The sequence below is a fragment of the Haliaeetus albicilla genome, chromosome 5 (assembly GCF_947461875.1).
Source record: "Haliaeetus albicilla chromosome 5, bHalAlb1.1, whole genome shotgun sequence".
Lineage (NCBI taxonomy): Eukaryota > Metazoa > Chordata > Aves > Accipitriformes > Accipitridae > Haliaeetus > Haliaeetus albicilla.
The window spans coordinates 17,953,208-17,965,868 of record NC_091487.1 but is presented as its reverse complement, the minus strand read 5'-3'; the positions used below and the strand labels follow the sequence as shown (position 1 = coordinate 17,965,868).

The 12,661-nt window shown below is 47.2% G+C and overlaps 1 protein-coding gene across 2 annotated transcripts in view; it reads right to left on the bottom strand.

Annotated features, from left to right (window-relative positions):
* The window catches only part of ITPK1 (inositol-tetrakisphosphate 1-kinase), a 158,644-nt gene extending 150,770 nt beyond the window's left edge, over nt 1-7,874 (bottom strand). The window contains exons 1-2 of one of the 2 annotated variants that reach the window (XM_069783587.1): nt 7,738-7,874; nt 7,175-7,375 (exon numbers count right to left, since the gene is read on the bottom strand). In XM_069783587.1, coding sequence (XP_069639688.1) covers nt 7,175-7,269 — 95 coding nt within the window. In that variant the 5' untranslated portion in view covers nt 7,270-7,375; nt 7,738-7,874. Of the gene's footprint in view, nt 1-7,174; nt 7,376-7,548; nt 7,637-7,737 lie in introns of those variants that run through there. The other variant, XM_069783588.1, reaches the window with a different exon arrangement.
* Nucleotides 7,875-12,661: the final 4,787 nt, after the last annotated feature.

Genomic DNA, 12,661 nt, shown 5'->3' with positions numbered 1-12,661 from the left:
TACCTATCATCCCTCCTTCTTGGCACAATTGAAACCTACTACTTTTTGTTCTACCTACAATGGAACTGAGGAATACATGGGGGCGGGGGGGTGTTTGTCAGGCTTTTTTTCCTACAACAGCTTTTTACAGTGTCCGAAGATCCATCTCCAGCCTCCTCTTCTTTATGTTGAATAACACAGTACAATACACCTTATTTTCAAGGCCTCCGATCCTTCTCACTGCTCTCTTTGGGCACTTTCCAGCTGATCTGCCTTTTCCTTGAAATCCCGTGCCCCAGACCAAAGGCAATAGGTGAGGCTACTGCAGCAGCAGCCTTATCAGTGCTGTGCAGAATGGAGGCATTACTTCATGTGCCTTGCAGGCTCTGTTCCAGCTTATGTACCCCAAGATGACATTTGCTTTTTTTTTTTTTTGTAACACTGTCAATTTGTATTCAGCCTGTGATCTGCAAAAGAACGCAGATCTTTCTGAAAAGCTGCCACCCGACCAAGCTTATTATTGTTCCTTGCTGCATATCAGTTCAAACAGGTTGTGGTAAAGGGATGTACCATAAGGAGGATGCAAACTTCCTGAACCTGAGGTAAATGATTGCTAGATCACAAAACAGAGTCGCTATGAAAGGGTGATTGTTACAGTCACTTCTGTTGCCGAGTGGCTGCGCTCCATGTTCCAATGAAATGGTTCTGCAAGCATAATAACACAGTAAGCTTTTTGCGAGAAGGATGCCTACCAGTAAGTACTGTCAGAGATTACGAAAATGCACACATACCCATTTCTTCTGGGATGTAAAGTCTTCTTCACAGACTACTGGAAGAAGGAGCAAGAACCCAGAAACACGTAAACTTTTCCTCCAAGAAATACATGGGGTTTTTTGCTACTACCTTCAACACTTTTTCATGGTTTAGTATAATTTCTACCATTAGGCTAGTTGTAAGTCTTTGTTAGAACTGATGTCAAAGAAACCCACCCATCCGGCCCTGCATTACTTCTCATGATATAGTATTTCAGACTAACACAAGCAACAATGGGAGCTATTGATCAACACATGCATGTTTTATTTTTATGGCTTTTAAGGCTGTAAAAGCTAACTGGCACAATCCAGACATTTAACAAAAGTAATATTTAGGGGTTTTTTTTGTGGGGAATCGGGGTTAAAGAAAATCCCCTGAGTTCTTCCCGGAAAAAACATGCAATACACTTCATGGCCTGCTATATAAAGAAACAGATTAATTTAATACCCTCAAACCAGCATTATTCTTAAATCTATCTTAAAACTCACGTTTAGGTTCTTGTGCACAGGCCATGGCACACAAGAGACCACAAATAAAGTTTAGAACAGAAAAAGAGTGCCATACAGATCTACAGCACTGACCACAGAGTTTAACATTTTGTGGTAGATTTACTAAACAAGAGTAGCTTCTCATATGCACTAAAAGAAGGTTTAACTATCCATCACAGAAACAAAATGGGCAAAAGTTGAAGAATCAATTTAGCTTAAAGAAAAAAAAAACCAAACACGTTTGAGTCACACAAATTTAAATTAGGCATACTAATATTTTGGTAGGAAAAAAATCACTTGTTGCTATGTTCAGCAGATCGATCTGGTATCAGCACCAGAACAGCTTCATCATACTCAATTAAAACAAACAAACAAACAACCCACCACACTGACCTGTCAGACCCAAATGGTCTTCAGCACAGGTAATGTATGCCCTAACAGGAGCTCCACACCCAAAGAAAAATGCATCCCCTTGCATAAAACCAAAACCTGCTGAACTGATGCAGGTAGCAATTCAAGAACATGGTCTCAAGTTTCAGAACAGTCTTTGGCAGTGGGAATCCAAACCAGACCGAGAAGCCTTAGCTTCCTGTGCATCAAGGAATGCTATCAGTTTGTTATGGATGATCTCCCAGGGAGGGAAGACAACAATTCAGCTTGCTCACTAAAAATCAAGACAACTGGGCTTTACTAGAAGGTGTTCTCAATTACCTCACCTCCATTTTCTTTTGTGGGCAGAATTTGATTTTTCTCAGAATTTCTATAATTTCCTGAGAACTTTTTCCTCCCAGATGCTCACCCTGCTTTTATGAAAATAACACAGCACAATAAAATCTGACCATATAAAATCGGGACGTTAGGATGTACCAGCACAGTTCTTTTGTCTGTTGAATTGCAGGATTTATCATGACACAGATTACATCTTCAGGCAACTCTTCAACTCCTTTGCTATTCATTTTCTACATGCTATGACGAGGAAATTCTGACTCATTATGTATATAGCTACCCAGAAAAGCTACCACATTACTATGCGAACTTAGAAGTTGCACGTGTGAATGCTTTTGCCCAAAATAACTGAGAAGTAGCTTATCATTGAGAATGGGGTGACTTTAAATTATCTCCTCTTGGATGAAGCATATTTTACTTCACCTCATATCACTGTAACTTATTTTCACATTGCCATAACCTTACTGCCTCACATCTCTGTGCCTCCCAAAAGAGACTATATTAACAGCAGAACAACTACCAAGAAAATGGAGGCTTTTATAGAGCAAACAGCCATTTATAAATGGCTGCACCTCACTAATCTGAACTGGTGCCAAACACACACAACTCATTTTCTGAACAGATATATATATTTTTCTGTACTACCACCACTCCTCATATGGCATGAACAGGAGTCTTTTTATTCACAATATCCAGGGAGACCTGGCAGTACATCTAGGCATATTTTACAAAAGGATAATATAGGTATCCAAGAGTCTTCATCACCACCTGCAATTCACACCACAGCTCTGTCATCTCTATAATGGAATGGGGCACCTCTATTTCCCTAACCTTGTATTAGCGCTCGTGCACAGTGACAACCATTCCAAGGTCAATGTGATGAGCAGGGAACCAATTGGATTGAGAGTCTTTGCCAACTGCATAACCACTAAACCCAGCTTGAGACAGAGGACAAGACCAAGCAGGTAGAGGAAGGAGGAACTGTTCCTTTCAGCAGTGGCAGGGACACATGACAATGTCAGAACTACAGGCTTACATTGCAGGCTCCTAAATTCTCAGTTAGGAGTCCCTAGAAACCTTGTCCTACTTTTTAGCAGGCTATATTTTGCCAATAGCCAGCTACCTAAAGCTCTGAGACTGTGCCATCCCCTTGGTGGAGCTGAACATAAAGGCTCACAGGAAAGTCCACCTGAGATGCACAAACCAGACATTTGCACGCTGCAGTCCCCTAAGGGGCCCTACTCAGGGAACTGCAGCTGCAGCATGTATGCTAGCATGCAGATAATACAGGGTTCAACACAAAGCATGGCGTCCTAGCAGCTTCGCTCAAAAGCCCAGGACAACTTGGCAGTAGTAGCTTCTTAAATTGCCTCGTGACTAAGAAATTCACTGAGGAGATAAGAAGCCTTTACTGAATGCCCTGTTCCACATAGAAGAGCTCAATCCCACATCACAACTCAAACAGGAATGCCTTCATACCAGCAAGGCTGAGACAGAGACTCTCTTCTCCCCACTGAAACTGTACCAATGCACAGAAAGGAACATAAAAGTCTTACTCCACCAACAGCTTATGTAGAAAGGAGTTGCTGGGTGGAACCAAAAACCACTGTGGGAGGCAGAGACCAGAACTGAGGATGCACCTCATCCCAAAGGAATGCCCCTGCCATGGTACTACCAACAGAGCTCGGAGGATGGCTACCCTGGCACTGGGGAAGGAGCTCACATTCCTCTCTATACACGGCAGCAGGTTCAGCCAGAGGATCAGAGTGAGCCTGGCCCATCTTCAGGTTCAGTCTCCCTTGGGAGACACCAGCTGCAGGCTTGAAGCCGGGCTTCCCACTTGCCAGGCCAAGTGCTCTATCCTCCAGGTCAACAGCCCTCAACATGCTATCCAGGGACCACCGATCCTCTGCAACAGGCCTGTGAAACCACACTGCCGTTTTGCTCACCACACCGCTCAGAAACCTGAAAGAGATGTAAAAGCATTAAGGGCTACAGTGGGCTGTAACCCAAGAATTTTGGAACCGCTGGTCTGGGCTATAAACGTAGAGGTAGATATCACCATAGGCACTGCTTTCATCTCCTTGGCTACACCTGGAAGGCACAGCCAAGACTGTTATGCTCTATGAAGAATACAGCTCAGACAGATGTACCTAGTGTGCCACAGTGAGGACCAAAAATGCAGGTGAGCTCAAAAGGCCTTTAATACAAGGAAGATTACCTCTTGGATATAAAGCTTAGGCAAAAGCCCCAAGACACTGTGTTCAGGCAGGACAGCTGCTGTGCCAGGCACACATGTTACTAGAACTTCACATAACCAAGTGAAAATTTTTAAGAGGAGGGCAGGTGCCTATAAGTTCTCCAGTAACAAAACTGCAAGGATTCAGATGCCAAAATCTAACAGGGAAACCTATTGAAACCCAGCAACCTAAGTTGCAGTTTAAAGATGGATACAAACATGAGGAAAGTATTTAAGGTTCCTGTCCAGTCTGTGGAGCAGAAACCTGAAGGCAGTCCTGCCTATGCCCCAAAGTAGCACCTTAACTGCTGGTCTGCTCACACTCCCTGGCACCTCATTTCAGCTAGGACAATGTAACACTTCAGCTTAAGAGTGCTGCTGGAGACAAAACCTGGAACCACCCTTAAGAAAGCGGTTCAGCACTCAGACTCTCTCTCTGAGGATGGTTTGAACAGATTTTGAAATGTCTGTCCGTGATCCCTTTAGGACACCAGCGCTTCGCACTACAAGTGGCTGCACTGGCAGACTGCAAAGAAATGAAGATTTTTCTCATCCTAACAATAACCCCAATTTAAACCCAGTACGCTTCAGGAGTTCATTAGGAGGCTTCTCTTACTTTCCTGGATTATATAACTGCTTCATTGCAAACCTGTACAAACAAAACTGAACTTTGTAGTTACCCAGAAAGTATATCCCTAGGCAACGGGCAAATAAATTCCAAGTACCAGTCACTATAAAGTATATAAAGTAGACACACCGACACATAGTCTACTCTAACGCATGAATCACTGTACAGGAATGAGTATGCTTGCCTTATTTCCTACCATACACAATATTTCTGTTGAGCTTAGCACCACTTTCTACAGCAACAAAAGCTTACAAACACACAAGTAAACAAGTAGATATTATGCACAAAGTACTTGAAATCTTTGCCTAAATAAATGCAGCTTCTTTCTGGTGTCAATGGAAGTTACCAGGAAGGAAAACAGAGCATCCAAGATAGCAGCGCAACTTGCTCCAGTGACTGTACTGATCTTTAAACCAAACAATTAACTCTGCTTCTACAGAAAGGCTAATATGAAATGCTTTTAAAACTATCAAAGCATGACTGAACAGACATATCTATCCACTGTCTGTAAATGCTATTCAAAGTGAGCTTAGCCTGTACAGAATGAGACAGCCAGCCAATTTTCATCAAGAAATTAGTAAAGTGTAGCAACAGACACACTTCAGGGTCAATTTTCACAGCACTGCAAGGACCTAAAACTATTAGCAAATTTGTGCAGTACACAAAGAAATTGTAGATCCATGTTATGTAACACAAGTCTAAGGAATTTCTGCAGTAGAAAAAAATGAAGCAAAGAACCTAGTCAAAAAGAGAAACAAGGACAGTGGAGAGCAGAAAGTCAGTTTTGGAGATTCCTAAACATAAGAATGTACAGCACATAACACCAAGAATGGAAGACAAATTACTACAAAAAGCTTTTTATATATTTTCTGAGATTCCCCTTAGTTTCTGGGCACGAAAACTAGCCTTATACCAAACCTCAAGACCCTAAAAATGACATTTTTCTTATGCTTATTAAAGGTTAAAGGGTATTTTTGAGTGTCACAAAAACTAACTGAAAACCTCTTGGGCAAGGTCAAAGCTTAGCATTATTCATCCAGAAGTTTTGTTGGGAGAATCACATGAAATTTAGAAAGACATTAAAGCAGAACCCATGGCCTTTTCGATACTTTAAAACACTCTGACAAGTTTTGCTGAAGTTTGACAGAGGATACAGAATGCCAAGAACACAAGCTGACATAAAAGCTTCTGCCGCTTTCTCGAAATAGTTTTGTTTCTTCTGCCTCCTTCATCTTTACAGAAAGGAACAAGTGCTGCCAACAGAAATTTCACAGGGATTGGTGTTTTTAGCATGGCATGCTTTAATAAAGTGTATTTGAAGTCTCGTAAAATATATTCTGCAAAGTTTGAACAGACTTCACAAAAAAACAGAACATGAGCTATTTAGAATATTTTCAATTATCAAAGCTGATTTCATATACTTGTTACAAACTTATTATTAGAATGAAATAAATCAGAAAAAGCTGTTATTCAATATCAGAAGCTGTAATGCACGTATCACAAGACCTTGGAACCGCATGGAGTTCACACTTCCAATTAATTAATAAAATTGTGTAATATACTGCATCTATTATCCTCTAAGCTATTTAGATAAAGTCTAATCACAGGTTATTGAACTAACCTTTACCTCTGGGACTGCAGAACATAGACGCAGTTATACCACCTTCAGACATCTCATTCGTAGCTCTGGTGAATACAAGCTCACCCAGGGGTTCGTACACCCTAATTTCAAGCATTTTCGCACGACATGAAGGAAGGTTATTCCCAGTCATTTGACGCTTCCTAATAATAGCTCGGTTTCAGCTCCAAATCTTAGCAAGGTCCGCAGAGATCCCAAATGAGACTATTTCAGCGGGAATACTAGAGACCTCTCGGGAAGCAGCGGACAGAAATTTACCCAGGCAGTAAACCAGGGTTGTGCCGGGCCCTCACACACACACACACAGACGCTGCGCACCGCCCCGGACCGAGTTTCCCCGGAACGCGCGGTAGCCGCCCAGGTGAGCGGGAGGCAGGACACCGCAGCCGCGGCCCCGCGGGCGCAGAGCGGGGCGCCCGGAGGGCACCGGCCAGCCCTGCCTCCCCCCGGTCCCGGCGGGCAGAACCGGCTGACGGAAATCACGCACCGAGCACAAAATGCCCGAGGGCCGGCGCAGGCCACGGCCGAGCCCGGAGCGGAGCGGCCCGGCCCCGGCCCCAGCCCCATCCCGGGGCCGCCGCGCCCCTCGGCCGCCGCCCGCCCCAACTGCCTCGGCGGCCGCCCCGGCGCTCCCCGCGGCGCGGCGAGGGCCGCCTCCTTACCGGCACAGCTCGGCGAAGGCCTGGAAATTCAGCTTCCTGATCTTCTTCTCGCTCAGCCAGTAGCCCACCCGCTTCCCCTTCAGGAAGGTCTGCATGGTGCCGGCCCGGAGAGGCGGCGGCCGCCCCGCGAGGAGGAGGATCAGCTCGGGGCGGCGGGGGCAGCCCGGCTACCGCTCGCACTCGGCGCCTACGAAGGAACGGCTTTAAGAAGAGAAGAGAAAGGAAAATCAGTCGGTTCCCCGCGGAGGACGCCGGCGCTGCCCCCCACCCGCCCGCTCTGCGCCGCTGAACCGAGCCAGGCGCAGCCTTCGCCGCCGGCGACGACCGGCGTGCAGCCCCCGGCAGGCCTCGCCCCGCACCGGCGGGCAGCTCACCGAGGCGGGCAGAGAAGGTGCCGCTGCCGGTGGGGAAGCCTTCACCCCCGCCACCCCGCCCGCCCGCTGCCAGCCCCGGAGCGGCCAGCCGAGCAGGCGTGCCGCTGCTGCCCGCCGAGCAGCGCCCGCCGAGCAGCGCCCGCCGCAGCGCCCGGCCGCCCCTCTCCCCGCCGCCTCCGCCGCACGGACCCCGCCGCCGAGCTCGCCTCCGTGCCCGCCCGCCGCCGCCGCCGCTGCTGCTGCTGCTGCTGCGCGGCCGCGGTGCTGCTGCAGCCGCTCAGCTCCCCATTTGCCCGCTATTCGCCGCCGCCTCCGCTTCCTCCTCCTCCTCCGGCTCGTCCCCTCCTCTCCCCGCTCCCAGCCCACAGTACAGGGGCGGGCAAGTGGGTGGGCGAGCGGCCGCAGGACACACCCGCCGCGCCGCCGCCCCGCTCGCACCGAGGGGCCTCGCCCGCGCCCGCCCCGCGCCGCGGGCACGGCGCCCGCCCGCCGCCCCGCCGCCGGCAGGGGGCGGCTGGGGCTGCGCCGCCGCCTTAAAGAGACAGTGCCCCTTTTTCGGGACGGGCCGGCCCGGCTGGCGGAGGGCTGTGGCAGCGCGGCCGCTGCCCCGCCGCCCGGTCCCGCTGGGGGCACCGCGCCCGGGCCGGGCTCGGGCTGGTTGTTTGCGCCGCCCTCGCCGCTCTCCCCGGCGGCTCAGCTCACCGCAGCCTGCTGCCGGCACGGCGGGGGGGGTAGGGGTATCCTCCGGCCCCGCCCGGAGCCGCTAGCGGGCGGAGGGCCGAGGGCCTGCCCGCCGAGGGGAGCTGAGCCGTGCCCCCGTGCGGGAGGGCCCGCGCCGCCCCGCCGCCTGCAGAAGGGGAAGCAAGCGGGCTGGGCTGTCTGCATTAAAATTCAGGGAAGCGCTGTGCCCGGGTTTCTATTGAAAGTAAAGGGTTCCAGGCGGCAGCGGGTGGCAACTCCCGGGCTCCCCCCTCGGCGTCGCGTGGGGAGCCCCAGGTGTCCGCGGGGGACGACACGGGCACGGGCACGGGTCGTGCCTCCCGTGGGCACACCCCTCCTGAAAGGGCTCCCTGCGCCACGCTCGGCCGCGGCCCGGGCTCGGGAGCCTGTGTCACCCCCCGGCCCGGGTGGCCGTGCTGCCGGGCCGGGCACCAGACGGATGCTCGCCGGGTCATGGGGGCCGGAGGCGTCCAGTGTGCTCCGGGAGTGAGGCCTGGCCATGAACCATGTAATTTAGGTTTCCGAAGGAAGGACGGTTGATACAGCTACTTATATTTCCTATTAGAGCTACTAAAACTGGTTACTCGGTATAAAGGTGTACATCCTTCCCAGAAAAAAAGGTTCCTGTAAATGAGTTTTCACTGCAAAACCAAGTATCTTCCTTCTTCCAGTATTTGGCAAATATCCGTAAGGATTTAACAGAAGTATCAGTAACAGCTATTTCTTATTTAACTTTTTTTTTTTTTGCAGGAAGCAGAAGGCAGGCAATGCCAGCATAAGCTGGCATTCTGATTTTTGGGTTGTGCATTCCTAAACACCAAGGCAGCTGTTCTGCGCTTCATTTCAAAGGAAGAACATTTCGGTCTGAATTACTGTGGTATCTCACAGCACAAGTATAATTTTCCCATCTTTGTTTCTCCCCTTCATCTGAAATCAGTATCATCCAGCCTGAACGTTTTTCTCTGTCTCTTTGGGAAGGGAAAGCATAGCTTTAATAATAATTATGTCTTTCACAGAGCTGTTGGCAGTACCTGCAATGCCGAACTGAGATGCAGATGATGCTCCTACGATGGTGCTTTCTGTGACCCAGGCTTGGAGCCCTGTACAGTTGAAACTGCTCAGTGAGTTCTGCTGACTCACAGTGCCACAACAAATGCGGTTTAATAACTTCAGCAGAGTATCGGAAAAGGGGTAGAAGCATCCATTCAAAGGAAAGAAGGGGAAAAGCCTTAAGAAATACGAAAGGGGTCATTGACCTAGGGAGTAGGTAGAGACCATTTTACATTCCTGTCGTTATTTACATGAACAGTCAAGTCATCCTAAACAAAGAGTGTATTAGAAAGTAGGCGGGGAGTGGAATTGCCTGCAAACACCTCATACCAATGTTTTCTGAAAATGGGTAGAATAGTACTTTTTCTCCATTTGCGGTAGCTTTGGGGAATAAATATATTTATTTTTCTCCTTCCTCTTAAATTATTTGCCACTGATACGTTATAACCTTTATTTTTCAGAGCACTTCTTATCTTAATCATATTCACACATTTTTGCACAGTTCGTTAATTAATGTAATTAGCATTAGTAAATGTATTTTGATAGCATGATTCCTGCTGTAGAATGTTTCAGTGATATTTAAACATTTCAGGGAAGCATGATAACTTCAGGAAAATTTGTAACTCAAAAAGGTCCAAATAGAAGACTTTATCAAACATTATCAAAATTAAGTAAGAATCCTGAAACAAATTGATTTGGCTTTCCTGCTTTGATGTGTTTCATTTTGCTAGTATTGGTGCTTTACTTCGGCTACTATTTCACTGGACTTACTTTAAACTTTATTAAAATTTGCATCAGAATATTAAGATCAAAATTTATATTTGTATCAGAATGGAATATGAATGTATTGAACATTATTGAAGCCATTTTCCTAAATTATTTCTTTCTGAATGTTTTTTCTTTAAGAATTATCACAGTTTCAGACCAATCTAAAACACAGTCTGCAGAGACAGAAAGATTTATGAACTTCTTTCCAGATATGGGAGAGCAGGTTTTCAGAGGTGTTAAGCATTCTTGGCTCCTGTGGAAATGAAGCACAGGAGCTACAAAGGAGCAATTTGCTTTGCTCCAGTATAGACGAACCTGAATGACATGCATCAGAGACCAGAGTCAATCTTAGAAAGGAGAAAGCTGGTAAATTCTTTCATTTTAAACTGCCTTTTTTTGAATCTTAACCCTTGAACAATTTCAGATGTGGAAAATATATTTCATCTGGTGCGCCACTGTACTGCATTTTACTGCACAATGTTGCTAAATAAATTACAATCCTCTGTTTACATTGCAGAGCCAGTTCAGGCAATGCCAAACCTGTGACCACACGAAGCCCCAGGGTAATGTTTACCCAATTCCTGATCAGGAGCAAGCTGACTATTCCTGTGACTTTCTGTGGCCCAATGCTGTAAGCTGCAACTCATGAGCTGCTTCATGCTAATTAAAGGGGTGAGGGTTGATTAAGATCTTGAGCCCTCCAGCAATCAGAACTATCTTCCTCTTCATCTTAGCTTCAGCTACAGGTCAAAGCAGGTTTCCCTGGTTTAGCTGGAACCTCTCACACCTTGTCTTCTAACCCTTTCAACGAATACAGCGGCTCCCGACAAGGTTGGACACTTGCAATGTGGCACAAGTTAGTGAAATTCCATGGGAATTCCTTTTGGAATAAGATGAGGCATCTCCATTCACTTCATTAGTTATCTAAGTGTATTTTCTCAATGAATGATTAAGAGCAATTTTCTCAGCACCTGGCAAGAGTCATGATAGGATCTTTTGCAATGAGTGGAAGGAAGGTGGTGAAGTGATTTTCACTGCCTGTAGTTTAAGCTTTTTACATTTTATTTTTAATTATTACAGGACAGATGTTACTCTGCTGCAGATGGGCCCGAGGAAGGGATGAGCCTTCCATATCAGCACAGGTGTCCCCTTTCTCCAGTTGGTCAAACCACCAAGTCAGATCACATACCAACATGGCACTGCTGCAATGAGGCTGTAGGCCGGAGGGAGCACAAAAAAATGCTGCACGTGCTGCACTGCAGCTTCTTCTTGGCTTTGAGAGACTCAAAGAAGAGACCTGGTGCTGCACAGTATCTGGGACTGGTCATCACCAGTGAGGCAGCTAGAGAGAAAAGTATGAGAAGCATGGTGGGCTACCATTTCCTCAGGTCTTTGCTATATCTACAAGTGATTCATTACTGCAAGATTCTTAAAAAGACCAGATATGACTTCTTTTTACAGTGGTACACTAGAGGATGCGTGTGAGTGAAGCCGAGCTTCTCCAGTTTATGGTTGGGTTTTGCCTAACTTCTGGCAAAACACATTATAATCTCGGCTATTTTCTGGAAACTTTTCCAAGTGTACTCTCGACCAGCAGCTTTTAAATGATAAACCAGCGAAAGTTAGTACTCAGGGATGAAAGCTCATTTCTGATTTTTGTGTTCAAAATCACAAAGGCTAACTCTAGTCAAGGGACAAACTTCAGCCAGCCGCTGTAGGGCTCATGAGAGGAGGCCCCTCTAGTGGCTGATTCAGCCCAACTTCATTTCTCTGAATGACCTGTTGCCCATAGAGACTGCACAGGAGGATTGGCCACACTAGCTGGAAATCAAACTGTCATTTTACAGTCAACTAAATCAGGCGTTCCTGTTTAGAGCAGCAATCCCTCCAAAAACTGCCACTTGTTCTCACCTTCTGCCATGCTCTCCTTCACAACAGCCAAAGTGCTCATGTGGCTGTGTGAACAGGATCAGGGAGCTGGGAACTGAGCTGGACTAAAACAAACTCAGAAAGTTGTCAACAGTATTTTAGTCTTAATCCAAACCAATTCCCCCTTCTTCCTACCTGTTCATAGTGGCACAAGGCAGAAGGCAGTGAAGGGGCTGGAAGAAGGAGGCCAGGTAGAGAAAGCACCGAGCTGCCTCTTTTGGTGGCAATCCTGTTTCACAGCAGCAGCAGAGGATGGTGAAAGCATGATGTTCACCCATGTGGCTACTCCCCTACTCACCTAACAACCTATGCAGTTTATACTGCAGTATTTCGATTTTATAAAGAAACGAAGGATTAATGTGGAGTGGCTGAGACTCATCGGTATTTCTGAGATCGTGTAGAGAGCAGAAGAAGGAATTCAGCCAGAAGGGCTCAAAAACCTTCCAAAAGAGGGTAACAATGATGCCTGGCAGATGACCAGATCTGTGTGGGCCAATGCAGTGCCGTTCAGGGATTCCTGAGCTAACTCTCACCAGCCCCAGGAGAGCACTGCTTAGATTGCTACCTGTTACACTGGTAGCACAGCAAGCTCTTATGTTCCAGTCATAAGAACAGGGTAACTATGGGGTTTTTTGAAACTGCAAGG